Source organism: Larus michahellis, chromosome W (genome assembly GCF_964199755.1).
Source record: "Larus michahellis chromosome W, bLarMic1.1, whole genome shotgun sequence".
In the NCBI taxonomy this organism is placed as follows: Eukaryota; Metazoa; Chordata; class Aves; order Charadriiformes; family Laridae; genus Larus; species Larus michahellis.
The window spans coordinates 14,473,558-14,499,441 of record NC_133929.1 but is presented as its reverse complement, the minus strand read 5'-3'; the positions used below and the strand labels follow the sequence as shown (position 1 = coordinate 14,499,441).

Genomic DNA, 25,884 nt, shown 5'->3' with positions numbered 1-25,884 from the left:
AGGGGACTGGAACACCTGTCTTATGAAGAAAGGGTGAGGGATTTGGGTCTCTTCAGTCTGGAAAAATAGATGGCTGAGGGAGGAATCTTATCAATGCTTGTAAATACTTCAAGGGTGGGTGTCAGGAGGATGGGGCCAGGCTCTTTTCAGTGGTGCCCGGCAACAGGACAAGAGGTAATGGGCACAAACTTGAGCATAGGAAGTTCCACCTAAACATGAGGAGGCACTTCTTTACTTTAAGGGTGGCAGAGCACTGGAACAGGCTTCCCAGAGAGGTGGTGGAGTCTCCTTCTCTGGAGACATTCCAAACTCACCTGGACGCGTTCCTGTGCAACCTGCTCTAGGTGACCCTGCTCTGGCAGTGGGGTTGGACTAGATGATCTCCAGAGGTCCCTTCCAACCCTATGATTCTATGACTCTATGATTCTATGTGCATGAGGTTATTCCTCCCCAGGTGCAGCACCCTACACTTGCCCTTGTTGAATTTCATAAGGTTCCTCTCTGCCCAGATCTCCAGCCTGTCCAGGTCTCTCTGTATGGCGGCACAGCCTTCTGGTGTGTCAGCCACCCCTCCCAGCTTTGTGTCATCAGCAAAGTTGCTGAGGGTTCACTCTATCCCCTCATCCAGGTCATTGATGAATATATTCAACAGGACTGGACCCAGTACTGACCCCTGGGGAACACCACTTGTCACTGACCTCCAACTAGACTCTGTGCCCCTAATCACGACCCTCTGAGCTCTGTCTTTCAACCAGTTATCTATCCACCTTACTGTCCATTCATCAAGCCCACTCTTCCTAAGCTTCCCTATGAGGATGCTGTGGGAGACCGTGTCGAACGCCTTGTTTAAGTCAAGGTAGACCACATCTACTGCCCTCCCCTCATCTATCCATCCAGTCATGCCATCATAGAAGGCTATCAGATTAGTCAGACATGATTTCCCCTTGGTGAATCTTTGAATATAGGGTGTAGTGAAAGCCAGTTCTTTTAAAAATCACTGCTGGACTGCTAATACTCCTGTCCTAGACCCATCAGCTACATCTATAACAGTAAAATAAAACTGTGCCAGGGAAGTTCAGAGAAACTGGACCCCAATCACCTGTACCACTGGATTTTTAGAAAAGTCTTTGACATAGTTTTGTCTTATGCCTAACTCCAAACAATTTCTGGACAAAGTCTGAGTATTAGCGCAGAACAGAGGCTGTTTTCAGTAATTAGCTTGGATGTGGTCATGATATTCTGGAAAGTAAGAGAATTTAATAGTTTGGGTGTGGACCATTCTGTGCCAGCTGGCCCCACTGCTAGAGGAAAGTGCCAGGTATGTTTACTTTACTAATATATATGCAGGTACCAAATATCAAAGCTGAGTTGGATGCAGCTGGATAATTGCTTATATCATGTGTTTGGAGAACCTAGCTTGTCTGTAAACTTTGACTGCTACTCTTATAACTGGTCCTGTTGCAATGTACCTCCTACTGACTAAACATGCACATCTAGAGTGTGTCTACATGTGCATGCATTTATGAGAAAATCACCTTGGTATCCCAAAATAATCAGTGGAGATCTACCCAACGTAGTCAGTGGAGCGTAGGACATGATTTCTCTCTTTTTTCAGGACACTCCTAGCCATGCTCAAATGAATCAAGTCCCGCTGGCTGTGTAGCGGGAACCAGTGCTGACTGCAATTAAGGCAGGCCCCTAGCTTAAATCAAGGTACTACTATTGTGAGATTTACCTGGTTCTGCAGTTGGGACTGTGTGAGAGACTGGAACCTTAAAATAATTGTCTCAAAGCTTGCTTAAGCTTCTGCAAATTGACGGCAGGCTTGCGGGCCAATAAGAAGCTTGCTTGTATCTATTTAGCACCTTTTTCAGACCATTCTTTTGCTTATCAGTCACCACCCAAGATTGCCATCAGCTGAAGAGGGTGTGTTGGCCCCAGCTGGAAAGGGCATGTTGCCATCAGCTGGAAAGGGTGTAGGCCTTTGGCTATCAGAGTGGCCAGACCCTGCCTACCCTGGGGGTTCTGTTAACTCCAAACTTGCTGAGGCACAGTGACTGTGCTGAGCCAAGTACTGCCCAAGCAGCAGGGGGCAGGAAAAGCTTATATGGCGACCGTGTCAAATGATAATTAGCTGGGCAAAGGCCACCGTCACACTGATTGGTCAAGTTACAGACTGAGATGGGTTACCTGGACTATAACTGGTGTGGTGACCCACCACAATTTGGGAATTGGGACTGAGACCTCCACCACCATCAACCATGGATCAATGGAATGCTGCTGAAATTCTGGAGGACTGCCGAGACGTTGTTGGGCCTGTGGTGGTGACTATATTCTTGCTGTGCTCCATAATACTGCTTCTCCTTTCTGCCTTTCCTCTACTTCTGCCTTTACTCTATCACTCATCTCAGTGACTATTGCTGGGGAATAACAATAAACCTGCAGTGAGTGGCATCTGACCTCATTTGTGTCTTAATCTCATGCTTGGAATCACAGCCTCTCCTGGGCCCAATGTAGTCGGACTGGGAGGTAATAGACTGACATCTCAAGGTAAGATGTTGTTAACTGACTAGCGTCTGGATGAGTCACTCCCCAAAGTGATGTTAATTGCTGAATCAAACTCCTAATGCATGCAAACCCCACCAGACCTGCTGACAAGTATGATGGAAATCTACTATTTGTCTACTTTTGCCAAGACTAGACCTTTAGTTGGGTGATAAGCCCTGGTCCTGGGATGCTGATACAGTTGGACCTCTGCAAGAACTTTGCCTTTAGATAAGCTCACAAAGCTACACTAGTTTTTAACATCAATTTTCTTTTGAGATGGAATTCCAATAATTGTGCATTTTCCTTGTGAGCACATCTTTGGGACAGAGCAGCTAATTCCTCTAGCTTCATTTGACTGTTTTAGTTTCAGGGGGCTTGATACGCTCAGAAGTTGTTGGTGCATTCAGCTCTCCCCCTTCATGTTATTTATGTGTAGTTGTATTTCATATTGTTGAGGGTATTTGGATGGATTCCAAAAAGAAGAAAAGCTATGGCTTATCCTGAGAGTTGAGACGTCACAGTGATAAGGGATAGGCAGATAGACAGACAGACAGACAAACTGTGTTAACGATATCATATTCCTTTCTCTTTTCAGGTCAAATACCTACTGGTAGATTACAAGACTTTTGCTGTTTCTGTTACGTGCACTATTGGCAGTTAACCATCTTTGTTTCTCCATGTCAATGTCAGCAGCGTTAATGGTGCTATGCCAGGTTTATACATGTATGACTAGGAACAGAATGTATGTACTGGGAAAATAGCTTAAATACTTGCTTTCTGAATGGCTTTAATGTTTGAGCTCATGACTATAGGGCTCAAAGCATGATGGTAGTACTACAGTTGTTCAAGAAGCTATCTGTGTTTTGAATACCACTCCTGCATTGTCATCTACGCTCTTGAAGGACAAAAGAGAAAGGGAGAGGTTAAAAAGCTTGAAGCTGTTTCTGTGCATCAGTTAATTAATAATCAGAGAAATATATGTTCTGCTCTGAAGCTGGCTGGTAGGACAAGAGGATTTTGTGATAAATCTATTTTATGGGGGGTTGTTGTTTTTTTTCTTTTTTTTTCTTCACCCTCCTCCAGGGATTACATAAAAAGGCTGTTCTAATAAAAGATTTATCAAAGCAACAAACAATGAAGAAATCTGCTAGGACTGCAGCTCAGGGCATCTAATCTTCCTGATTCTGCACAGCATCTTCCAGGAAGGTACTGATGTTGGAGTCCATGTCCTCTCCTGACCTACTTTTTTCCTGTGTGACTATAAAAGATTAGTGGGCAGAAACTGGGGTTGCATCTTGGAGGGTGCTTTGGTTTCTCCCCATTTCTTCCACAGAAAGTCTTGGTAGTGGGGCGTGCTGAGGGAGCTTCATGCCCTTCTCATGACACCAGCATGATCTCCAATGGCTTTATGTAACTGATATTACTCAAGGTCTGTTTTTCTGTTTTAATCAGCTGAGATAATAAAGAAGGGAATTAGCAATCTATCTCGGAGTGAATTTGAAGACTGTTTTGCAACTGTAAACTTTTGATTCACAGTGAGTAGTGTCTCTGCGTCAACAGGAATTAGTTTGTGCACTAAGTGCAGTCCTGAATGAGCACATTGTTAGGTTCCCATGGATCCCTAAGTGGTCTTTCTGAGTTTTCTGTTGCTCTTCGCATGCTGCAAGGAGAATGAGCAGTTAATGTGCATAACAGCCTTTTGATGATCTGCTACTGGGTTGGAATAACCTGTTGCCTCTCTTCAGCATCCTCTTGATGAAACCCAATGCTTGGTAATACACTGAGCATCCCCTAAATCAGAAGTCAAGACCATGGCGAATGATAGGTCCAGATGTAAGCTTTTGATCCAGACTCCTGAACTGGGGGCAGATGGTCCGCTCATGTAACTAGGCTGGTCTCAGGTAATGGAAAGGAAAAGAGGAGCCTCAAAGCAACAAATATTTAACTTGCCTTAAAACTAAGAAGAGTTATTTGAGCTATGTTCCAGATGCTTGCTGCACAAAACTACCATCTCAGAGGTGCTTAGCTTTCTTAGTCCAGAGATACACTGACTGCCAGAACCAGAAAAATGTATTTGTCTGACTGCCATGAGGGATCTTTCTTGGAACTTCTTGTTCCTCCAGTTATGAAAGTGACTAGCTAAGGAAAGGATCTCATTCTTCTGAACTTTTCCCTCTTGACGTTTGTCGTGGTTTAGCCTCAGACGGCAACAAAGAACCACCTGCTGCTTGCTTGGGGCTTCCCAATAGGGAAGAATCGGAAGGAAAAAAACGCAAAACTCTTGGGTTGAGACAAAGGCAGTTTAACAGAACAGCAAAGGGAACAAGAAAACAACAACAATAACACAGATAGAGGAATACACAAACACGATTAGGGAACCTCACCGCTGCTCACCAACTGGATCCGGGACCCCAGACACTGCAGCCCGCTCCAAGCAGCGACTTCCTGCCCCCTCCCCCGGCAGCTCTGGGTGGGCATGGCTCAAGTGGCATGGAATACCTGTCCTGGGGAGAATTAACCCTGTCCCCGCCAGAACCAGGACATTATCCACCCCTTAATTCCATACCATCTATGCCATGCCCAAATCTTACAGGTTCCAATGAACTGCCACCACTTTCCCCTGTCATGTATATATATACGGAATCACGGAATCTTCAGAGTTGGAAGGGACCTCTAGAGATCATCTAGTCCAACTCCCCTGCTAGAGCAGGATTGCCTAAAGCACATCCCTCAGGGCTGCATCCAGGCGGGTCTTGAAAATCTCCAGAGTAGGGGACTCCACAACCTCCCTGGGCAGCCTGTTCCAGTGCTCTGTCACCCTCACCGTAAAGAAGTTTTTCCGTGTATTTGAACGGAACTTCCTATGTTCTAGCTTGTGCCCATTGCCCCTTGTCCTGTCACTGGGAACCATTGAAAAGAGCCTGGCTCCGTCCTCCTTAAACCCACCCTTTAGATACTTGTAAACATTAATCAGGTCCCCCCTCAACCTTCTCTTCTCCAGGCTAAAGAGTCCCAGCTCTTTCAGCCTTTCCTCATAAGGGAGGTGCTCCAGTCCCATAATCATCTTGGTTGCCCTTCGCTGGACTCGCTCCAGTAGTTCCCTGTCCCTCTTGAACTGGGGAGCCCAAAACTGGACATAATACTCCAGTTGTGGCCTCACCAGTGCAGAGTAGAGGGGGAGAATGACCTCCCTCGACCTACTGGCCACAGTCTTCCCTATGCAGCCCAGGATGCCATTGGCCTTCTTGGCAACAAGGGCACACTGCTGGCTCATGGATAATTTGCTGTCTACCAGGACCCCCAGGTCCTTCTCCTCAGAGCTGCTTCCCAGCATGTCTGCCCCTAACCTATACTGGTGCCTGACATTCTTCCTTCCCAGGTGCAGGACCCTACACTTGCTTTTGTTGAACCTCATTAGGTTCTTCTCTGCCCAGCTCTCCAGCCTGTCCAGGTCACGCTGGATGGCAGCACAGCCCTCTGGAGTGTCGGCCACCCCTCCCAGCTTGGTATCATCAGCGAACTTGCTGAGGATACACTCTGTCCCCTCATCCAGGTCATTAATGAATATACTGAACAAAATTGGACCAAGTATTGACCCCTGAGGGACACCACTGGTTACAGGCCTCCAACTGGACTCTGTGCCGCTGATCACAACCCTCTGAGTTCTGTCACACAGCCAGCTCTCGATCCACCTCACTGTCACCTCATCTAGCCCATACTTCCTCAGCTTCCTAATGAGGATGTTATGGGAGACAGTGTCAAAAGCCTTGCTAAGGTCAAGGTAGATGACATCTACGGCTCTCCCCTCATCCAGCCAACCCGTTATAACATCATAGAAAGCTATCAGATTGGTCAGGCATGATTTGCCCTTGGTAAATCCATGCTGACCACTTCCAATAACTTCCTGTTCCTCTACTTGTTTGGAGACGACATCCAGAATGAGTTGCTCCATTACCTTCCCAGGGACAGAGGTGAGACTAACCGGCCTGTAGTTCCCTGGCTCCTCCTTCTTGCCTTTTTTGAAGATTGGAGTGATATTGGCCTTCCTCCAGTCCTCAGGCACCTCTCCTGTTCCCCATGACCTTTCAAAGACAATGGAGAGTGGTCTAGCGATAACATCTGCCAGCTCTCTCAGCACTCGCGGGTGCATCCCGTCAGGGCCCATGGATTTATGAATGTCCAGCTTGGCCAAGTGGTCTCTGACCCGGTCCTCCTCAACTAAGGGAAAGTCTTCCTCTCTCCTGACCTTCTCCCTTGCCTCCAGGGTATGGGATTCGTGAGGGACGGCTTTATCAGTGAAGACTGAAGAAAAGAAGGCATTCAGTAACTCTGCCTTCTCTGTGTCTTCCACCACTAGGGCACCCGTCTCATTCATCAGTGGGCCTATATTTTCCCTAGTCTTCCTTTTTCTGTTGATATACTGGAAAAATCTCTTCTTGTTGTCTTTAACTGCAGTGGCCAAACTGAGTTCTGATTGAGCTTTGGCCCCTCTAATTTTCCCCCTGCATAGCTTTGTTATATCTTGATAATCCTCATAAGTTGCTAAGCCCCTTTTCCAGAGAATGTAAGCCTTCCTTTTTTTCCTGAGGTCCAGCCAAAGCTCTCTATTTAGCCAGGCTGGCCTTCATTCTGCATGAATGTACATATACATTCATGCAGATGTAATGCCCTTAGTTTATGGGCCATCCTTCCAAAGTGTCTGGCGAGTTCATTTAATCCATGGCTTTGGGCTCCATCTGTTAGAACAGTCTCTCAGGGCAGGTGAGATGCTGGGTGGTGCTGGCCTGTTGCATGCTGTATTTTCGGAGCTTGTGACTGGTGTACCCGGTGTGGCTCATGCCCACAGTCCGTGGGCTGAAGATGTAGATCTTGAGGAAGTTGCTGGGTGGTGCTGGCCTGTTGCATGCTGTATTTTCGGAGCTTGTGACTGGTGTACCCGGTGTGGCTCATGCCCACAGTCCGTGGGCTGAAGATGTAGATCTTGAGGAAGTTGCTGGGTGGTGCTGGCCTGTTGCATGCTGTATTTTCGGAGCTTGTGACTGGTGTACCCGGTGTGGCTCATGCCCACAGTCCGTGGGCTGAAGATGTAGATCTTGAGGAAATTGCTGGGTGCCAGCTGCTGAGGTCAGTTCTTATCCCATCATCCCTGTGCCTTACTCGTAGTACAACTGATAGCAATTATAGCAATGAGGACATACAGTGACAGTGTTACTTAGCAATTAACAGCACACAATTTGATTCATTGGCTATTCTCGCCCAAAATTAGATCCCCATGAGGTACACATCGGACTTCCCCATCCTTCCGCATCACCCACCAAGTGCACCCAGGTCCTTGGGCAAAAGCAATCCCACGGATGGGTTTGCCTTTGCCTGAGGCAGGACTAACCCAGACTGTCTTCCCTAACATATCCGTCATGTTTACCATGGGAACTTTATCCCCTTCTATGGTACATAGAAGTTTTGATTGGGCAGGGCCAGCTCGATTGGTAGATTCCCCTGGTGTTAACTAGCCAGGTAGCTTTTGCTAAATGTGCATCCCAATGTTTTAAAGTCCCACCACCCATTGCTCTCAGTGTAGTTTTTAACAGTCCATTGTATCGTTCTATCTTCCCAGAGGCTGGTGCGTGATAGGGGATGTGATACACCCACTCGATACCATGCTCTTTGGCCCAGGTGTCTATGAGGCTGTTTCGGAAATGAGTCCCGTTGTCCGACTCAATTCTCTCTGGGGTACCATGTCACCACAGGACTTGGTTTTCAAGGCCCAGGATAGTGTTCCGGGCAGTGGCATGGGGCACAGGGTATGTTTGCAGCCATCCGGTGGTTGCTTCCACCATTGTGAGCACATAGCACTTGCCTTGACGGGTTTGTGGCAGTGTGATATAATCAGTCTGCCAGGCCTCCCCATAGTTATATTTCAGCCATCGTCCTCCATACCAAAGAGGCTTCAAACGCTTGGCTTGCTTGATCGCAGCGCATGTCTCACATTCATGGATGACCTGTGCAATAGTGTCCATGGTCAAGTCCACCCCTCGGTCACGAGCCCATCTATATGTTGCATCTCTCCCTTGATGGCCTGAGGAGTCATGGGCCCACCGAGCTACGAATAGTTCACCCTTATGTTGCCAGTCCAGATACACCTGAGCCACTTCAATCCTAGCAGCCCGATCCACCTGCTGGTTCTTTTGATGTTCCTCCATGGCCCGATTCTTCGGTACGTGGGCATCTACATGGCGTACTTTCACAACCAGATTCTCTATCCGAGCAGCAATATCTTTCCATAGGTCAGCAGCCCAGATGGGTTTGCCTCTGCGCTGCCAGTTGCCCTGCTTCCACTGCTGTAGCCACCCCCACAGAGCATTTGCCACCATCCATGAGTCAGTGTAGAGATAAAGTACTGGCCATTTTTCTCGCTCAGCAATGTCCAAAGCCAGCTGAATGGCTTTCACCTCTGCAAACTGGCTCGATTCACCCTGTCCTTCACTGCCTTCTGCAACCCGTCGTGTAGGACTCCACACAGCAGCCTTCCACTTTCAATGCTTTCCCACAATCCAGCAGGACCCATCAGTGAACAGGGCATATTTCTTCTCATTTCCTGGCAGTTTGTTATATGGTGGGGCCTCTTCTGCATGCATCACTTCCTCCTCTGGGGACATTCCAAAATCCTTGCCTTCTGGCTAGTCCATGATCACTTCCAGAATTCCTGGGCGACTGGGGTTTCCCATTCGAGTTCGCTGCGTGATCAGTGCAATCCACTTACTCCATGTAGCATCGGTTGCATGATGCGTGGTGGGGACCCTTTCTTTGAACATCCAGCCCAGCACCGGCAGTCGAGGTGCTAAGAGGAGCTGTGCTTCTGTACCAACCACTTCCGAAGCAGCTCAAACCCCTTCATATGCTGCCGATATCTCTTTTTCTGTTGGAGTGTAGTGGGCTTCGGATCCTCTGTATCCCCGACTCCAAGACCCTAGGGGTCGACCTCGAGTCTCCCCTGGTGCTTTCTGCCAGAGGCTCCAGGTAGGGCCATTCTCCCCGGCTGCGGTGTAGAGCACATTTTTAACATCTTGTCCTGCCCGGACTGGCCCCAGGGCCACTGCATGGACTATTTCCTGTTTGATTTGTTCAAAAGCTTGTCGTTGCTCAGGACCCCATTTAAAATCATTCTTCTTCTGGGTTACTTGATACAGAGGGCTTACAATCAGACTGTAATTTGGGATATGCATCCTCCAAAAACCCCACAATGCCTAAGAAAGCTTGTGTTTCCTTTTTACTAGTTGGTGGAGACATAGCTGCTATTTTGTTGATCACACCACATCTGACGGTGTCCATCTTGCCATTTTATTCCTAAAAACTGGATCTCCTGCGCAGGTCCCTTGATCTTACTTCGTTTTATGGCCAAACCAGCTTTTAGAAGGATTTGAACTATTTTACTCCCTTTCTCAAAAACTTCTTCTGCTGTGTTGCCCCATACAATGATGTCATCGATGTATTGCAGATGTTCTGGAGCTTCACCCTGTTCCAGTGCAGTCTGGACCAGTCCATGGCAAATGGTGGGGCTGTGTTTCCATCCCTGGGGCAGTCGATTCCAGGTGTATTGAACGCCCCTCCAAGTGAAAGCATACTGTGGCCTGCACTCTGCTGCCAAAGGGATTGAGAAGAATGCATTTGCTATATCAATTGTGGCATACCACTTGGCTGCCTTGGACTCCAGTTCGTACTGCAGTTCTAGCATGTCCGGCACGGCAGCACTCAGCGGTGGCGTGACTTCATTCAGGCCACGATAGTCTACAGTTAGCCTCCACTCTCCATTAGATTTTCGCACCGGCCATATGGGACTGTTAAAGGGTGAGCGAGTCTTGCTGATCACTCCTTGAACCTCTAGTTGACGAATCAGCTTATGGATGGGAATCAGAGAGTCTCGGTTAGTGCAATATTGCTGCCGATGCACCGTTGTGGTAGCAATCGGCACCTGTTGTTCTTCGACCCTTGACAACCCCACAACAGAAGGGTCCTCCAAGAGACCAGGCAAGGTAGACAACTGTTTAACTTCCTCTGTCTCCAAGGCAGCTATGCCAAAGGCCCAGCGGTACCCTTTTGGGTCCTTAAAATACCCTCTCCTGAGGTAATCTATACCAAGGATGCATGGAGCCTCTGGGCCAGTCACAATGGGATGCTTTTACCACTCATTCCCAGTTAGGCTCACTTCTGCCTCCAGTACAGTCAACTCTTGGGATCCCCCTGTCACCCCAGAAATACAAATGGGTTCTGCCCCTCTATAGCTTGATGGCATTAGGGTGCCCTGTGCACCCGTGTCCACTAGAGCCTTATACTCCTGTGGGTCTGATGTGCCTGGCCATCGAATCCACACCGTCCAATAAACCCGGTTGTCCCTTTCCTCCACCTGGCCGGAGGCAGGGCCCCCCTAATCCTGGTCATAGTATCCGGTACTCACTTCTTGCAGAAATGACTTGGAAGTTCCTTCAAGAGGATCAGAAGCAAGATCAGGCCTTCTGCTCTGTCTGGGGAACTGCCAGCTGGAAACTGGGGCAGCACTTTTCCTGGAGGGATCCCCTTTTGTGGTTGTCCTTCCTTGCAACTCCTGTACCCGTGTCCGCAGGATCCAAGTAGGTTGTCCATCCCACTTCCTCATGTCCTCCCCGTGGTCATGCAGGTAGAACCACAGGGTGCCTCGTGGTGTGTACCCTCTGTACTCTCTCTCTTGAGTGGGGAAATGCCTGCTCCTAATAGCTGAGACGCTGGCCCGTACAGGTGGGGAGTAGGACATATTCTCTTCGAGTTGCTGGACCTTCCGCGACAGTTTCTCCACAGCTGAGACAAGGGGGAAGAGAGACTTTCTTCATATCACTGGAGCCGGCCAGCTACCTCATCCACCGTTGGTCCCTCTTCACCTTTCCATTCCATTACTGCCAGGGAGTTGGCATATGACGATGGTGCGTTCCGTACAAACTTCCGCCACATGGGCCTTGTGCATCGGACCTCATCAGGGTCTGTGGGTAAGTCTGCATTGTCCAAGTCATAATAAATCATCTCCCGCATGGCTAATTCCCCCAGGTACTGGATACCTCTTTCCATGGTGGTCCACTTGCTTGGGTGACATACAACATCCTCACTGAAGGGGTACCTCTCCCTCACGCCTGACAGGAGTCGTTTCCAGAGGCTGAGGGCTTGGGTCTTCTTCCCAATTGCCTTGTCAATACCGCCTTCCCTAGACAGGGATCCCAGCTGCCTGGCTTCCCTACCCTCTAATTCCAGCTGGCCCCGTTATCCCAGCACCGGAGCAGCCAGGTGACAATGTGCTCGCCTGAAAGTCAGATGAAATCTTTTCGCATATCCTGCATCTCACTCAAGGATAGGGATCGGGTGATTATCTCTGGTTCTGCCTCTTCCTCCTGCTCTCGTGATGACCCTGGTTCATCATCATCTCTTACTAAGCGAACTGATTTCTTCGTGTACTTCTTCTTCTGTATGGGGGCAACTGATACTGGCACGGGTTGGTTCCCTGGTTCAGCTGCAGTGGCTGCCACTGGGGTTGCAGTTGTTGCAGTGGCTGGTGCAAGGGTTGCAGAAATTGCAGTGTCTGTCGGTCTGGTTTCCATCTCTTCCCCCTGAGGGTGCTGCATAATTCTGAGCAGTGCCTGGTAGATACTGGCCAGGGCCCAGCACAGCGCGGTGAGTTGTGCCTCTCTGGAATAGCCACAGCATTTTCCCTTCAGATATTCTACCACTTTATCAGGGTCCTGTAATTGTTCAGGGGTGAAGTCCCAGACCATTGGAGGTGAGTAGTTCTCTAGGTACCTGCCCATGTTCTCCCACATGCCATGCCACCCCTGACTATCCAGCCTCGGAGCAGATCTCTGGGTGGTAGTCTTAAATAGCTGTTTAACCTTAAACAGGACCTGGAACACATTCAGGAGAAATAACCATAGGAACATGCTGGTTTGAGTATCCCAAGGATATTCAAAATTCTCAAAAGCTGTCATACCTGACCCGAAGGAGAAAAGGGAGGCAAAAGAGCTGGGGAAAGTGTCCCCCCCTGTTTCCCCCACAGACTGGGTGTGATTATTAATAAATTCTGGGAGACAATGCCCAAGGTACGGACAGGACAGCAACACCACATAAACGCCCCAAAGTAACTGTCTAACAAGTGATGTTATCATCTCATAAGCCGATATTGCACAGGACAGCAGAATGATAATCCTCATCCCTCTCCTAGAAGTAACAAATATCATCACAGGGAGTACATAAGCCATATAGGAATTCACATAACACAGCCATGAGAACAAACCGAGCAACATGGTGACCAGCGACTATTTGCCTAATACAGTAAATGCAGACAACACATTCGTTTTTTCAAGCTCTAGTTGGATTCTGTCGTTATCTCAACCCTTCGAGCCCCACGTTGGGCGCCAAAAAGGACTGTTGTGGTTTAGCCTCAGACGGCAGCTCAGGGTGGGCATGGCTCACGTGGCATGGAATACCTGTCCTGGGGAGAATTAACCCTGTCCCCGCTGGAACCAGGACATCATTCAACCTATGTTCAGCTCACTAGAGGTATATGAGAATAACAGAAGAGCAAGGATCTGCCTCTCAGCTTGTGGAAGGCAAATTCCCATGCAGTGAAAGAGAAGAAATGTTGTACACATGGGCTGGGTACTAGCACAGGAGAAGTCCATGCCCCTTACTTCCCTTGCGTCCCAGGACATAAGAGGTGGCCTCGGCCAGACTACTAAAATGGAGGAAGATGCAGAAAGCACTGGCAATTGGTTAGACTAGAGGCCCCGCTCCTTTTTTTCCCCCAAGCATTTGAGTTAGTAATTAAGGAATTAGTTATTAATATGATTGGTTATTAATATAACTGTCCCCTTAGTGCATGGCTTCCTTGCTTTTGTTGCTATCCAGAGAAGGGTGAGATCTAGGAATGTCAAGGAGACACTTTCTGCTGGGAAGGCAACGATAAGGAGTTCAAATCACAGGAGTCTTCTCTGCGGGAAGGGTGCTGGGGAGGACCTCCCGCCCTCCTCCCCCCATCAGGACCTGACCGCCTACACCTCAGCATTTCCCTGCTACTTCAGTCCATTTCAGTCCTAAGACTGCTCAGTTTCTCTTTCTCCATGTTTATTAGTCTTATCAGAGAATGGAGGTTTTCCTTTAATTGCCTTACAAGATCTTTACCTTGCTATGTTCTTTACTCAATGTACTAGCTGCTGTCTTGCAATTTTTTAGTGTTGTAAAGAATTTCAGGATACAATCTGTATGTAAGTAGCTCTATAATGCATGTGTGCATTGGAAGGTATTGTACTGTAAGGTGATTTATTAGTACTAGAATACTCAATAAAAGAGTATGTCTGAAGATCAAAGGCACAGCACTTCAGCTTCAGTTTTCTGGTGTCTAAAAAGGTTGGATGACTTTTTGGAATATTTAACCTTTCACTGATGTTTAATCATGTCCAAGTAAGATCCATCTATCCAGTTATCCATCCATACATACATCCATTTTGTAGTGTATGAACAGTCAGTAACTGACGACTATGCTAAACAATTACTATTAAAGATTTCACATCTGTGGGATGAGATAATTGGAATCTCAGAATATTCAAAGAATTGGCTCAAAAATTTGCTGAAACATTAATGTTCATTTTAGAAATTAATGGAATATTAGAAAACTTTCAAAGTGTTCCAGAAAAACAATTCTATTATTAATTTTAAAGGATGTAAACTAGATGACCTGGTAAACTTAGTCAATCTTTCATAAGCATAAGTAAAAATTATGAAAATTTTGATATGAGATGATATGGCAAAGAATTAAAAGGTATACAATTAATGCCAGTCATCATGGTTTCATGGAAAATAGCATCTATCAAATGAACATGATTACATGAAATTGCAAGTTTGATTAATAATGTAATTTTTCATAGAGTATACTTAAACTTTTCTAGAGTATTTGAGAGTGCCCTTGTTTATAGAAAATGAAAGCAGTCCATATCAAACTTCCTAAAAATTGGATAATAGATAGACCACCAAAACAATTGTAAATTGTGACTTACAATATTGAGGAGTTTGTAGTAGGCTCCTCCAGGAGCGTGCTGAAAGCTCTGTGCTATTCAGTTTCTCTAACATTACCTGGAAGACATCTAAAATAATTACTGGTAAAATTTGCCAATCATACACAAATAGTGAAGTGGTAAATAATGACAGAAGTCATGTTGACCTGAGTCACTACATAGGCCAGATTCAGTTAAAGAGTGTTCATTTTAATCCAACCAAATGCAAAATTAAGTATCCAGAGGAAAAAGTGAGTCACTCATAAAAAGGGGAAATCTTCACTAGAAAACAGTGCTTCTAAGAAGAACATGGATGTCATAACAGCCAAATACATGAGCTCTCAACATTATGTTGAAATATTGAAAGTCCCAAGACTTTCAATATTCTTGGGATGAAGCCAGTCTCAGAGACTTCCTCTAGAAGTAGGAAGGCAATGTTACCTCATGGCTCAGGAAAGATCCTTACTGGAATTCTGCATTTAGTTCTGTTGATTTCTCTACAAAAAAATAAGTTTTAGGAATTATTCAGAACTACAAGAATAATTCTAATTCTGAAAAAGTAATGAAAGTTGCCACAGTTTATTGAAGAGAAGGTTAAACAGTCTTCTGACCATAGTCTATAAATAATTTCTAATAAAACATTTTTTTTAATATAGGACAAAAAAGAGCTTGATGATTTCTTCTGGATGGAAGCACATTTGACAAATTTAAAATGGAAATAAGACACTAAGTCTACATTTTTTATAATAATAGCAAAGGTAATTAGCTGTTTTGGAACAACTTGTTTAGCAATAGGGGTGGAGCACCTATCACATGAAATCTCGATGAAGAGATTTTCTAAAAGGTATGCTATGACTCTAGCAGAAGGTTTGAACCTGTCACATGAGCTGAGGTATCTGGCATATGTAATTTCAGAATTCAGTCCAAAGGATCAGAACGGTCTCTTCTGATACTGCATATCTGTCTGTCCATTGTTCATTTCACATTTCAGATATTTAGAAAATCCATTCTTGCCTACTAATCTGGCATGGACTGCAGTAACAGTCATGATAGAGGTGACAACTGATGTTAATGTCTTATAATAAATGGCCCCAAACTGTGAACTGTGGACCACTGAGACAGCTGACTGGTACTCATTCTTCATCTTGCTTCCAGCTGAGAGAAACTGAACAGATGGGAAGGGGAGATTAAATGAAGAGTGAAAGTAGAGGGCATGATTAACTTTCTCTAAAGGTCAGAACACCCAGTGCAGAAGGTAGCTTGATATACATGAGCATCTTTCTTATGTCACCTTCCTGTCTTCCTGTGCATGGAACTACTTGTATACATTGAGGCAGTGTGAGCTGGAATGTGCAGAGAAATGGTCCCTGTTATTGTGCATTGTCAGTTGGACGTTCTACAGATACTGCCTCAAAGAAGCAGTATCTTTTCTGAAGAAGGTTGAGGGTTGTAGATGCTGACCCTGAATATGGGGATTCAAACCAAAAAGGAATTTTCTTCCTACGATTCTTCTCTTTCACAGTCTGTTTGGATTTTTTTTCATACAGAAATTACTTTCATGACTCACATTGAAAGCACAAGGTTAAGATTCAAGATTAGACTAGAATTTGGACAGTTTAAATTACTACATGGTCAGATCTGGGGTTTTGACTCATACATACATCTGGAACCAGGGCTCCTATCAGGACCAACTTTTGCTAAAAAGAGAAAAATAATAAACAAAAATATGATATAGAAAACCACAACAGATTCTCATCCTAAGAATGGAGCTAACTCTAAAAACTTTTCTTTTTCCTGTAAGCAGAGCTTGTCTAAAGGATGAGCAACTACTTGTCTGATGCTGTGGACTGTGGGTCTATCCATTCTGCTAAGTAAGAGCTGGTCATCCAATGAATGGATGGAAGAAGTGAAGGATTCAGGCTTCAGCCATTCTTTGGAGACCCCATGAATCAAATATTGGACCAGTATACATACATGTCTGCTGTGAACAAGAAGCATTGTGGTTCTTCTAAAACAAGCATAATGTTCCAACCCAGCTGATGATGATCTTCCTCACAAGGAACAAACTAGCTAGTGAGGAATCACCCATAGATAAGTGAATGGTATTTGGTCTTTTTTTGAATGATGATTAGAACTGAAGCAATTTCCTAACTGCTTTCAGAAATGGAAGGAACTCTTCTTGAATTGCTTTCTGAGCTTTCCTTGTAAATGTTTGATGTCATGATGTATGGGGTTTATGGGGAAAGTACACAGTTGGAAAAAGCAGATGAACTTTTGAGGAGACAAGTTCTTCTGCTAGTGTAAAACCAGAAGCAAAGAATGAGCTTAGTGTAGGTTTTACACAAATTATGAGTGGGATCTAAGTAGGTGCTCAGTTAAGGATGCACTGAGAGTGTTGCTGAATCATGATGAAGGTTGTTTTTACATTTGCTTTCTTGGAGTTGTACAATATAAACAAGATGAAAATAACTACTGAAGCTTCCACCAGCCATGTCACAATCCATTTATCTTAATCTTAATTTCTTTGCTCCTAGATTCTCTCTTGGATCCCACTCAATTTGTGGGTTCTTGATAAAGAAGCAATGTATGAACACTGCAGCTACTGAAATCACCAGTCGTCCTTCTTGGTCTATAAGAGACAAGCATCATAAAATGTGACCTTCCTTTTGATAATATTTCATAGCGGGGAAGTGAATTCCTTCCTGAGCTAATAAAAAAAAAATAAAAAAGAAAACCGATCAGGAAGGTGCACTGTGAATTGTACTGGTGACTACAGACTATTTTTTATCAGTTCTCTCATATCCCAGGGAGTCTCTGAAATAGATCCATTCTTGGTGTGGCAATGTACAGAATCTCCCCACCTTGCTCCTGCTGATCATTACTTAGATAAACAACTAACGGTCTCTCCTCTTTATGTTGTTGTACACCTGATACCTCATTATGGGTAGGGGCAACCCAATAGAAAAACTTGACGCTTCTCTTGTGGGACAGTCTGGAAGTTTCTGTTCATAAGCCAGAAGTAGTGATGAATAGTTTTTGGCCATGCTTTTCAAACCAATACTTTACTTTCTATGGAGGCCACTGTGTGAAAACCAGCTAACAAAAATAAAAGTGAAATCAACAGGAAAAAACTTCCTCATAGACAGTGAGTCATTTGGGAAAAAAAAAGGAAAGAGAAAATCTCTTAATATCTAGACCAGGAGATTGTGAACTGGCACTGAACTGTGCTGGGTACCAAGAGGAGAAAGGAAAGAGTTATACAAGTACATTTTAAGCTGGAAGATAAAATACTGTTCCATACAGTATTTCCGTACAGACAAGTGCCAGGTCCTGCCCTTGGGTCACAACAACCCCATGCAGCGTTACAAGCTTGGGGAGGAGTGGCTGGAGAGCTGCCTGGCAGAAAAGGACCTGGGGGTGTTGGTCGACTGCCAGCTGAATATGAGCCAGCAGTGTGCCCAGGTGGCCAAGAAGGCCAACAGCATCCTGGCCTGTATCAGGAACAGTGTGGTGAGTAGGACTAAGGGAGTGATTGTCCCCCTGTACTTGGCACTGGTGAGGCCCCACCTCGAGTACTGTGTCCAGTTTTGGGCCCTTCACCACAAAAAAAGACATTGAGGTGCTGGAGTGGGTCCAGAGAAGGGCAACAAAGCTGGTGAGGGGTCTGGAGAACAAGTCTTATGAGGAGCAGCTGAGGGAACTGGGATTGTTTAGCCTGGAGAAGAGGAGGCTGAGGGGAGACCTTATTGCCCTCTACAACTACCTGAAAGGAGGCTGTAGAGAGGTGGGGGTCAGTCTCTTCTCCCAAGTAACAAGCAATAGGACAAGAGGAAACGGCCTCAAGTTGCTCCAGGGGAGCTTTAGACTGGATATTAGGGAAAATTTTTACACTGAAAGGGTTATTAAGCATTGGAAGAGGCTGCCCAGGGAAGTGGTTGAGCCACCATCCCTGGAGGTATTTAAAAGACGAGTAGACATAGTGCTTAGCAATATGGTTTAGTGATGGTTTTTGTCAGAGTTAGGTTGATGGTTGGACTAGATGATCTGGAAGGTCCCTTCCAACCTAGGCAGTTCTATGATTCTATTTCTGACTTCTGAATAGAAACTTCTGCCCTGAATGAAAGTAGCACTAGAGATCCTCCTCTGGCATTCCTACACATGGGGGTATTTGCATTTGAAACTATAATAGCCTTGGATCTCATGTAGGCCAGCCATATACAATTCAGGTTCATCTAGTCTATCTAATGTTAAAGGGTTTTTTAGAGGAGGTGGCAGTAGATTGCACACTGTGCAGGCACACGAGAGCCAGTTTCTTTCCTACGTCCCAGTGCTGATGGATTGATTTGAAGCCCAGAGCATTAAGTTTTTAATCTGCTTAAAAACTCTCTTAGTTTTTCCTCTGTCTTCTGGCATTAACTCTTAACATCGGTTCATTTCTATTAGTCACACAAATGGCCGTTCCCCCTTTGAAGGTCATTAAATGAGTAGCCACAAAGACCCTGTAGTAATGAGTTCCTCCATCTAATTGCACTATGAGTAAAACATTCAAAATGATTGTTTAAATGTGCATGTGAGTACGTATGTAGAAACATATCCATAACTTTTAAACATATTCTGGATGGATTATGTCTGTCACTTGTGAGGAGAGATGGATAGAATAGTGATAGACACGTGGACAGACAGATAAATAGAAGATAGATTCTGCTAACATATTCTTGTCTAATAAATTGTTTAGCTACAAAAGAAAGCAGAAGTCCCTGTGTACAATGTATAGATTTTCTTTAATGTGAGTTATTGGGAAAAGAAAGAGCTGTCCCTTTAACTGGAGAGCTGCAAACAGCTGTTCCTTATGCATATGTGCTTGCTTGGTCTGAAAGTTTTGGTAAGTCAGTGCATAACTGACAGATTTATCTCCCCAATAAGCAATCAACATTGTAATAAAGGAAAAATGCTTTCAGTGCACCTTTGAGAGTGCATCAGAAATTAATCTAAACATCAAATTAATTATAGTTTGTAAATGAATAGTGTCTCACAACCCTAATACATCTCCCGCTCCTCCTCCTCCCCCTAAAGCCTCCCCCAACCAGCTGCAATGGCTGGAGGTGCTGTGCAGTGAGTTTGATGAACAGCTCCTTCTCTTTCATACTCATACAACTCTTTCCTTATCAGCTGGAAAAGTCCCATCCTTACTCTGCAGACCTGAAGTCTCAGAGCCTGGCTGCTTTGGAGTATAACAGAGTGGCTAGCAAACTTTTGTGTCTCCCTCCCCTTTCCTCTGGGAGCCCTAAGAACCCCTCTAATGGTGTCCTCCTCCCCTTGGCTTACTTTCTAACTCATGAATCTCTCCTTGGCCATCTGTCTGTGCTGATCTGAACCAAACTAGTGCTGATCTGAACCAAAACACCCCAGGGGTCAGACATGCTTAACGCCCCCGGAAAATTGTTCCCATATTGTCTCAACTTTGGCACTCAAATTAGTGGCTTCTTCCATGACACTCTGAGCTTTGGTCCAGAACCCGTAGCTATATGGGAATGACAATCTGATGTTGTCCAGGGACCTGAAACAAAATGTATTGCCACTAGATCATGCAAAGTAAAGGACATATAGCCTAATTTCATGGGCTACAGGGAGAAAGGCTTGGGTAGAGACTTTCTTAGGAAATTTGAAATCAGGTTAAAAGTAAAAAGAGAAAAAAAATCAAATTTAATCAGAGTATTGGTAACAGCAGCAAGAAGAGCTCCACGTCTCTCCCAAGTGCTTTCTAACAATTCCTCTATCTGGTGAGAATCTTACTATTTAACAAAGAAACCCAAAAAAACTTTGAGCTGATAAATAACTCTCCTCATCTATGGATCTTAAAGCCCTGTGCAAAGGAGTCAGTGTCCTGCTACAAAAGGGGGAGCCCAAGGCACACAGCTAGGTTGACCCATGGTCGTCCAGATGGGGCAGGAACACGGGACTAGAATTTCTTACCCTTACACCACCTTACTCCCAGACCTGCTCATTTCTCTGTATGAACTTAGAGAGAGATGTCTTTTTTATTATTAAATGAGAAACTGCCAGATTTGGCAGGGCATGTTGGAGGCACATTGTGAGCAGGTGCTGAGCAATGTTTTCCTAATGTACCTCAGGGTCTGTTGTTCTACTCCTATGTCTTATGGAGTGCTGCCAATACACTTTAGACCTGATCTGCAGTGCCCCTGGTCCCAGGGCCCTGAATAGCTTTGATGATGTCCCAGTCTCTTGATGTTTCTGTTCTTTCTGTTTCAGCTTCCAGGTTGAAACTCTGTAGACCATCACGACCTGCCTGCTGCCTTGCATCTCCCACCCCACCTTTCTGCTTCCACACTGAGGTCTTGAACTGCCACAATGTGTTTTTAATAACATAACAGAAGCTCTACCCAACCCTCAGCTCTTCTCCTGAGCTTCACTCCCTCCTGTGTCCAGTCCTCATTCCTCACTGCTTTTCTTGCCTTTAATCCCTCTCCCCTGTTTCTTTTCACAAGCTAGGAGCCAGAAGTTTAGTAGGGAATAGAAATATTTAACAGTGAAGGTAATTAACTACTATGACCCTCATCAAATGGTATTATCTTCTCTCTTTTGGCATCTTCAGAGAAGACTGGATGTTTTTCCAAATGGGGTGGCCCACTAGCAACTTTCAAGTGGACTCCCTGCAGGAATCTGGAATGAAACTCGATGTCCATGTTGTACCAAGAGTCAAATAAGATGTTTCCTTTAGGCCATATAAACCTATGGTCCTAAGAAGCCCTCATAGTTTTTAGTCAAAGCTAGAATGCTTCTTGCTACATTTATGTGTGACGTGTCAAAAAGGGGTGGGACATCCCTACTGCCAGTGTGAAAGTCCATCTGAAATGCATTGAAAAGGAGAAAAACATCCAGTAGTTGCAGTTGCTCACACCTGGAGTGTCAGACCATGTCGAGCTGAGTAGAGGGAAACCATGGTGTCTCTGTGGGCATAGGAGAGGTTCTTCACAGCATCCTGGAGTCATTGTCCCATGGGAAGAAACTGAAGCTGCCACACCAGCGGGTATGGGGAACAGGCACATGCCAAGGAGACACATGTGGGGAACAAGGAGGGCATGGAGCAGAACTGGCCTGACAGTGTCTGCTGCTCAGTGGCGTGCAAGGAGTCAACAGAGCCAGGTGCTCACTGCTCTCAGAAAGAGGTGACTGGATGAATGAATTTCCAAGTGCACCAGTAAAGCAATTCCTCCAACTTCAATTTATCTATGTTTATTTGACATCTTGGGGTAAGCATTTGGCCTCTGCTGCTCCATCTACATCCTCATTTTTCTAATTTCTGTCATATCTTCCTAATTAATATTGCCCAAACATATCCTTTCTTTCTTCTCTGTTAAAGCATTTTCCTAGAACACGTCTGTCTGTATTTCACTAATTTAACGTCTTCAAATGCCTTCTTAAAATGTATCTTGTGTGACAACAGTGAACGCTCCTGAAATTTGGACTGTATTGTAGCATCACCCTATAACATAGGTAGAGTTAGCCATGTGTGAGCAGCATGAAAAATGGCTCTTCTCACATTGACTACTTGCCTTATCAGCCTTAATAGTGTCATTTTACTGGAGTTTTCTTTTTGCCTTGAAGTATTTTCTATTCCCATGGAAAAAAGCATGGTGACATTTTTATTCATAATTTTTTTAAGTTTGTCTAAAGTGGGACTTCTTGACAATTTCTTGATAACCTGGGGCTAGACTGTTACAGCAATTTACTTGGGCTCTGTATCTCTATCCAGAGATACATTTTAAAAGGTCATATAATGGTGGAATATCTTTCTGGGGCCAGACAGAATTGTCCCCACAGGCTACCAGTTGGAGAGATCTAGCTGGGTTAAAAAAATACAAATGCTATGTTTTTACATGTTGAGTTTTGGGAAATGTTTAAGCAGGTAAAGGAAAGCTTTTTCTTATTTTCAAAGTTAACAAAAGCCCTTCTTTTCCTTTAGGAAAAAGTTTTTTTTTTTTTAAATTGACTTTCTGAACAAAAAATGATAATCAGCACCTGCTTCACAGAATCACAGAATCGTAGGGTTGGAAGGGACCTCTGGAGATCATCTAGTCCAACCCCCCTGCCAGAGCAGGGTCACCTAGAGCAGGTGCAGGGTCACCTAGAGCAGGTGCAGAGTCTCCCAGTAAGACTCAATATTAAGAAAAATTTCTGCTCAGATCCCTTCAGTGGACTTAACAAAACAAATGAAAAGCCAGACCCTGCCTACCCTGGGGCTTGCTCGGACTTGTCCCACTACCCCAAACTTGCTGTGTCACGATGACTGTGCTAAACCAAGCTCTGACCAAGCAACAAAGGTAGGAAGAGCTCATATGACGACCGTGTTAAACAACAATTAGCTGGGCAAAGGCCACCGTCATGCTGATTGGTCAAGCTACAGACCGACCTAGACTATAACTGGTACGGTGACCCACCACAATTGGGAACCGGGACCCCCACCACCATCACGACTTGAGAACCATGGATCAATGGGACACTGCTGAATTCCAGAGGACTGTTGAGATGCTGTCAGGCCTCTGGTGGTGACTATACTCTTGCTATGCTCCGTAATATTGCTTCTCCTTTCTGCCTTTCCTCTACTTCTGCCTTTACTCTATCGCTCGTCTCAGTGACTATTGCTGGGGAATAACAATAAACCTGCAGTGAGTGGCATCTGGCCTCATTTCTGTCTTAATCTCACACTTGGAATCATTGCAAACCTCTCCTGGGCCCAACGTAGTTGGACCAGGAGGTAACAGAGCTAAGAGGAGATAAGGTGAATACCTGTCCAGAAATACTCTCCCTTACTGGACTTGTCTCTCATTTCACTTCTCCATTTATCTTTGGTCTTTCCACTTGTCAATATGTGGAGAACCAGGCTCAGTAGTCCCCTAAATATTTATGATAGGAATGGCAATTTCATTGCCAAATGTCCATTTCTAACCTGTGGGTATCCTTGGAGCATTAGTTTTCAATGTCACCTAGAGCTGTGCTGGTCTGCTCATCTTGTTATGAGCTTTTATATGGTTAAAGCACTAAAAAGCAGGTGGCCGCTGGAGAGAATGGGACTACTTCATAATTCCTCATTCGAATTTCCCAACTGCCCCTTCACACCAAACTCTTTTGTCCTTCATTCCTCTAGTGATTGAGAGTGCAGAAACCCAATGACTACTGGTGAAGGGGAACGCTGTGTCCCCTTACATCAGGGGACAGGGGAAAATAGCCCTTTCAGGTCCTCTGTGAATGGGCAGGAGGAACTGTGCATAGAGAAGGGGCATGAAACTCTTGGAAGTACTGACATGCACCAAAGCTAGTAAGGGATGAGGTAAGAGTTTTAGGAGGTGGGCTGTCCAGGAGAGGAAGGGGAAGGCAGCATGGAAGGGAAGCATAGTGTGGAGACTGAAAGTGGCTTTGAAATCAAATGAAACTCCAATAAGTCTTAACTCTGGAAGTTTGCGTGAGAATGTCCAGATCAGCTGCAAGTAACAGGAAAAGAAAAGCAATAGTTTGTCCCATTGCACTTCTCAGGGAAGGTCTGCAAAGAGTGCAGGATGTTGGAGAACCAGAAATTGCACATCCCAGTGGTAGGCACATGGATGGGGGAGATTCCCTGTCCACCAGGTGGGATGGGATCAAATGTAGCAGGGTCCCCATACTGCTGCACTGCCAGAAGGGACCCTTCACAGCAACACCTTTGCAAACAGCGGGATCCCACTAAGACACCATGCACACACACATCACCACATGGCTGTTGGCTGGCCGAGTCCTCCATTTGTGGGTGCAGCTCAGGGTGTCCCTAGCTGGTGGCTCACAGGCAGCTGAGGCTGTGCTCTTTCCATGCTCCAGCTGGTGGGTTGAGCCAGTAGCGAGGCCAGAGCTGTGTGAGCATGGTGCAGCTTTCAAACTCGGCCTCTTAGCATGTCCTGTCAGCTGAGGCACAGGGTTAGCTCGGTCTATCAGTATCTACTGTGGTGCTGGCTCAGGTCCAGCAGGCTCAGAGCATGGCTGCCTGTGGTCCACCGAACAGCCATCCCCCCAGAAGACTAGGCTTTCAGCTGATGTTCAGCCCCTTGCAGTCTAATGCATCACAGCTGCTGGAAAGCTGCCCCCACAGCTCTGTCATCCCTTCAAACCCATGACTTGTTTTTCCTTTTCCTTAGGTACAGAAATTCCCCTTCTGCCGCATGCTCCCTCTACTGACCTCGTCAGTATTTCACCTACCCCCCCATCCCCCTCCATTTTGCTCCAGGTGCTTTAGTCTTTTCTGTACCCTCCTCAGCTCCCCTTCCAAGGAGGGAAATTTTCCACCCCACCACCAGCAGCCGCAGCACCCTGCTGCTGGGCAGATGCCAAACCTTCACCTCTAAGCAGCGCACACAACTCTGAGCATGAGACAATTAGGAGAGAAAGAGGGAAGGGGGAAAGTATCGACAGGAGTAAATTGAGAGAAATCATGAAGCTTAAGCAGAAAACAAGCAGTTTGAAAGGTAAAGTATTCAGAGAAAGCCCTTTCCTGGATGAATCTAATTGTTTTGTTATCTTTACCCACCAAAGCATTTACTTTGGTTTGTCGCCCGATCCACAAACACTTTCGAGGAGATGACATTACCGAAAGGCAGGAACATTTGCATCAGCTCAGCATCCCCAAACTCCTGTGGCAGATGGTAGATAAACAGGTTACAGCCCTCTGGTCCTATCAAGAGAAAAAGATGACCCATGAATGGAGAGAAATAGGATATGAGAAAGCACATGGTGGAGATTTACTTTGCCATCCCTTATCTCTGACTGGTGAGGGGTCACCTCTAGGAAGAAGCCTGTAGTCTCAGAGGAATGGACAAAGCAGAAGACCAGGAACTCAGAAAGTCACCTAGAGGCTATGCTAATTTCATTAACCTTCCCAGGACTGACATCAGGATAAAATCTGGAGGCAGAGAAATGCAGCAACACATGTGGCCATGGAAAGACAGAATGGAGGAATAAGAACAAAAAGAATGAAAGAATGAAGTTCATAGTTTTTCTTTGCTCCTTATAACCTCATTTAATCTGTAGAGTTTTGGGTGACCCACACTAACCCTTGCCTTTTCTCAATGTCTGCATGCAGAAGTTTCATTATCCTTCTTGTGTCTGTGTGAGGACTGCGATAACAAGTAGAAAGATATGCACAAACCCACAGGCTTATTTTGTTTTGTAGAATTTTACATTCAGCCCCCCATTTTGACTCAGCCTGAAGACTCCCCTAAATCTGGACAGT

At 45.4% G+C, this 25,884-nt stretch overlaps 1 protein-coding gene across 22 annotated transcripts in view; it reads right to left on the bottom strand.

Moving 5' to 3' along the window:
- LOC141735446 (CUGBP Elav-like family member 4) overlaps positions 1-25,884 on the bottom strand; it is a 788,748-nt gene that overhangs the window by 54,640 nt on the left and 708,224 nt on the right. For 12 of the 22 annotated variants that reach the window (XR_012584727.1, XR_012584730.1, XR_012584731.1 and 9 more), the window contains one exon: positions 25,183-25,326. The exons of 1 other annotated variant lie outside the window; for it this stretch is intronic. Coding sequence is in view for 12 of the 21 variants with exons in the window: in XM_074568245.1 (XP_074424346.1) it covers positions 25,183-25,326 (144 nt within the window). In the remaining 9 variants the exon portion in view is untranslated. The remainder of the gene's footprint in view (positions 1-25,182; positions 25,327-25,884) is intronic. 9 more of the 22 variants (XR_012584735.1, XR_012584729.1, XR_012584733.1 and 6 more) reach the window with 1 other exon arrangement.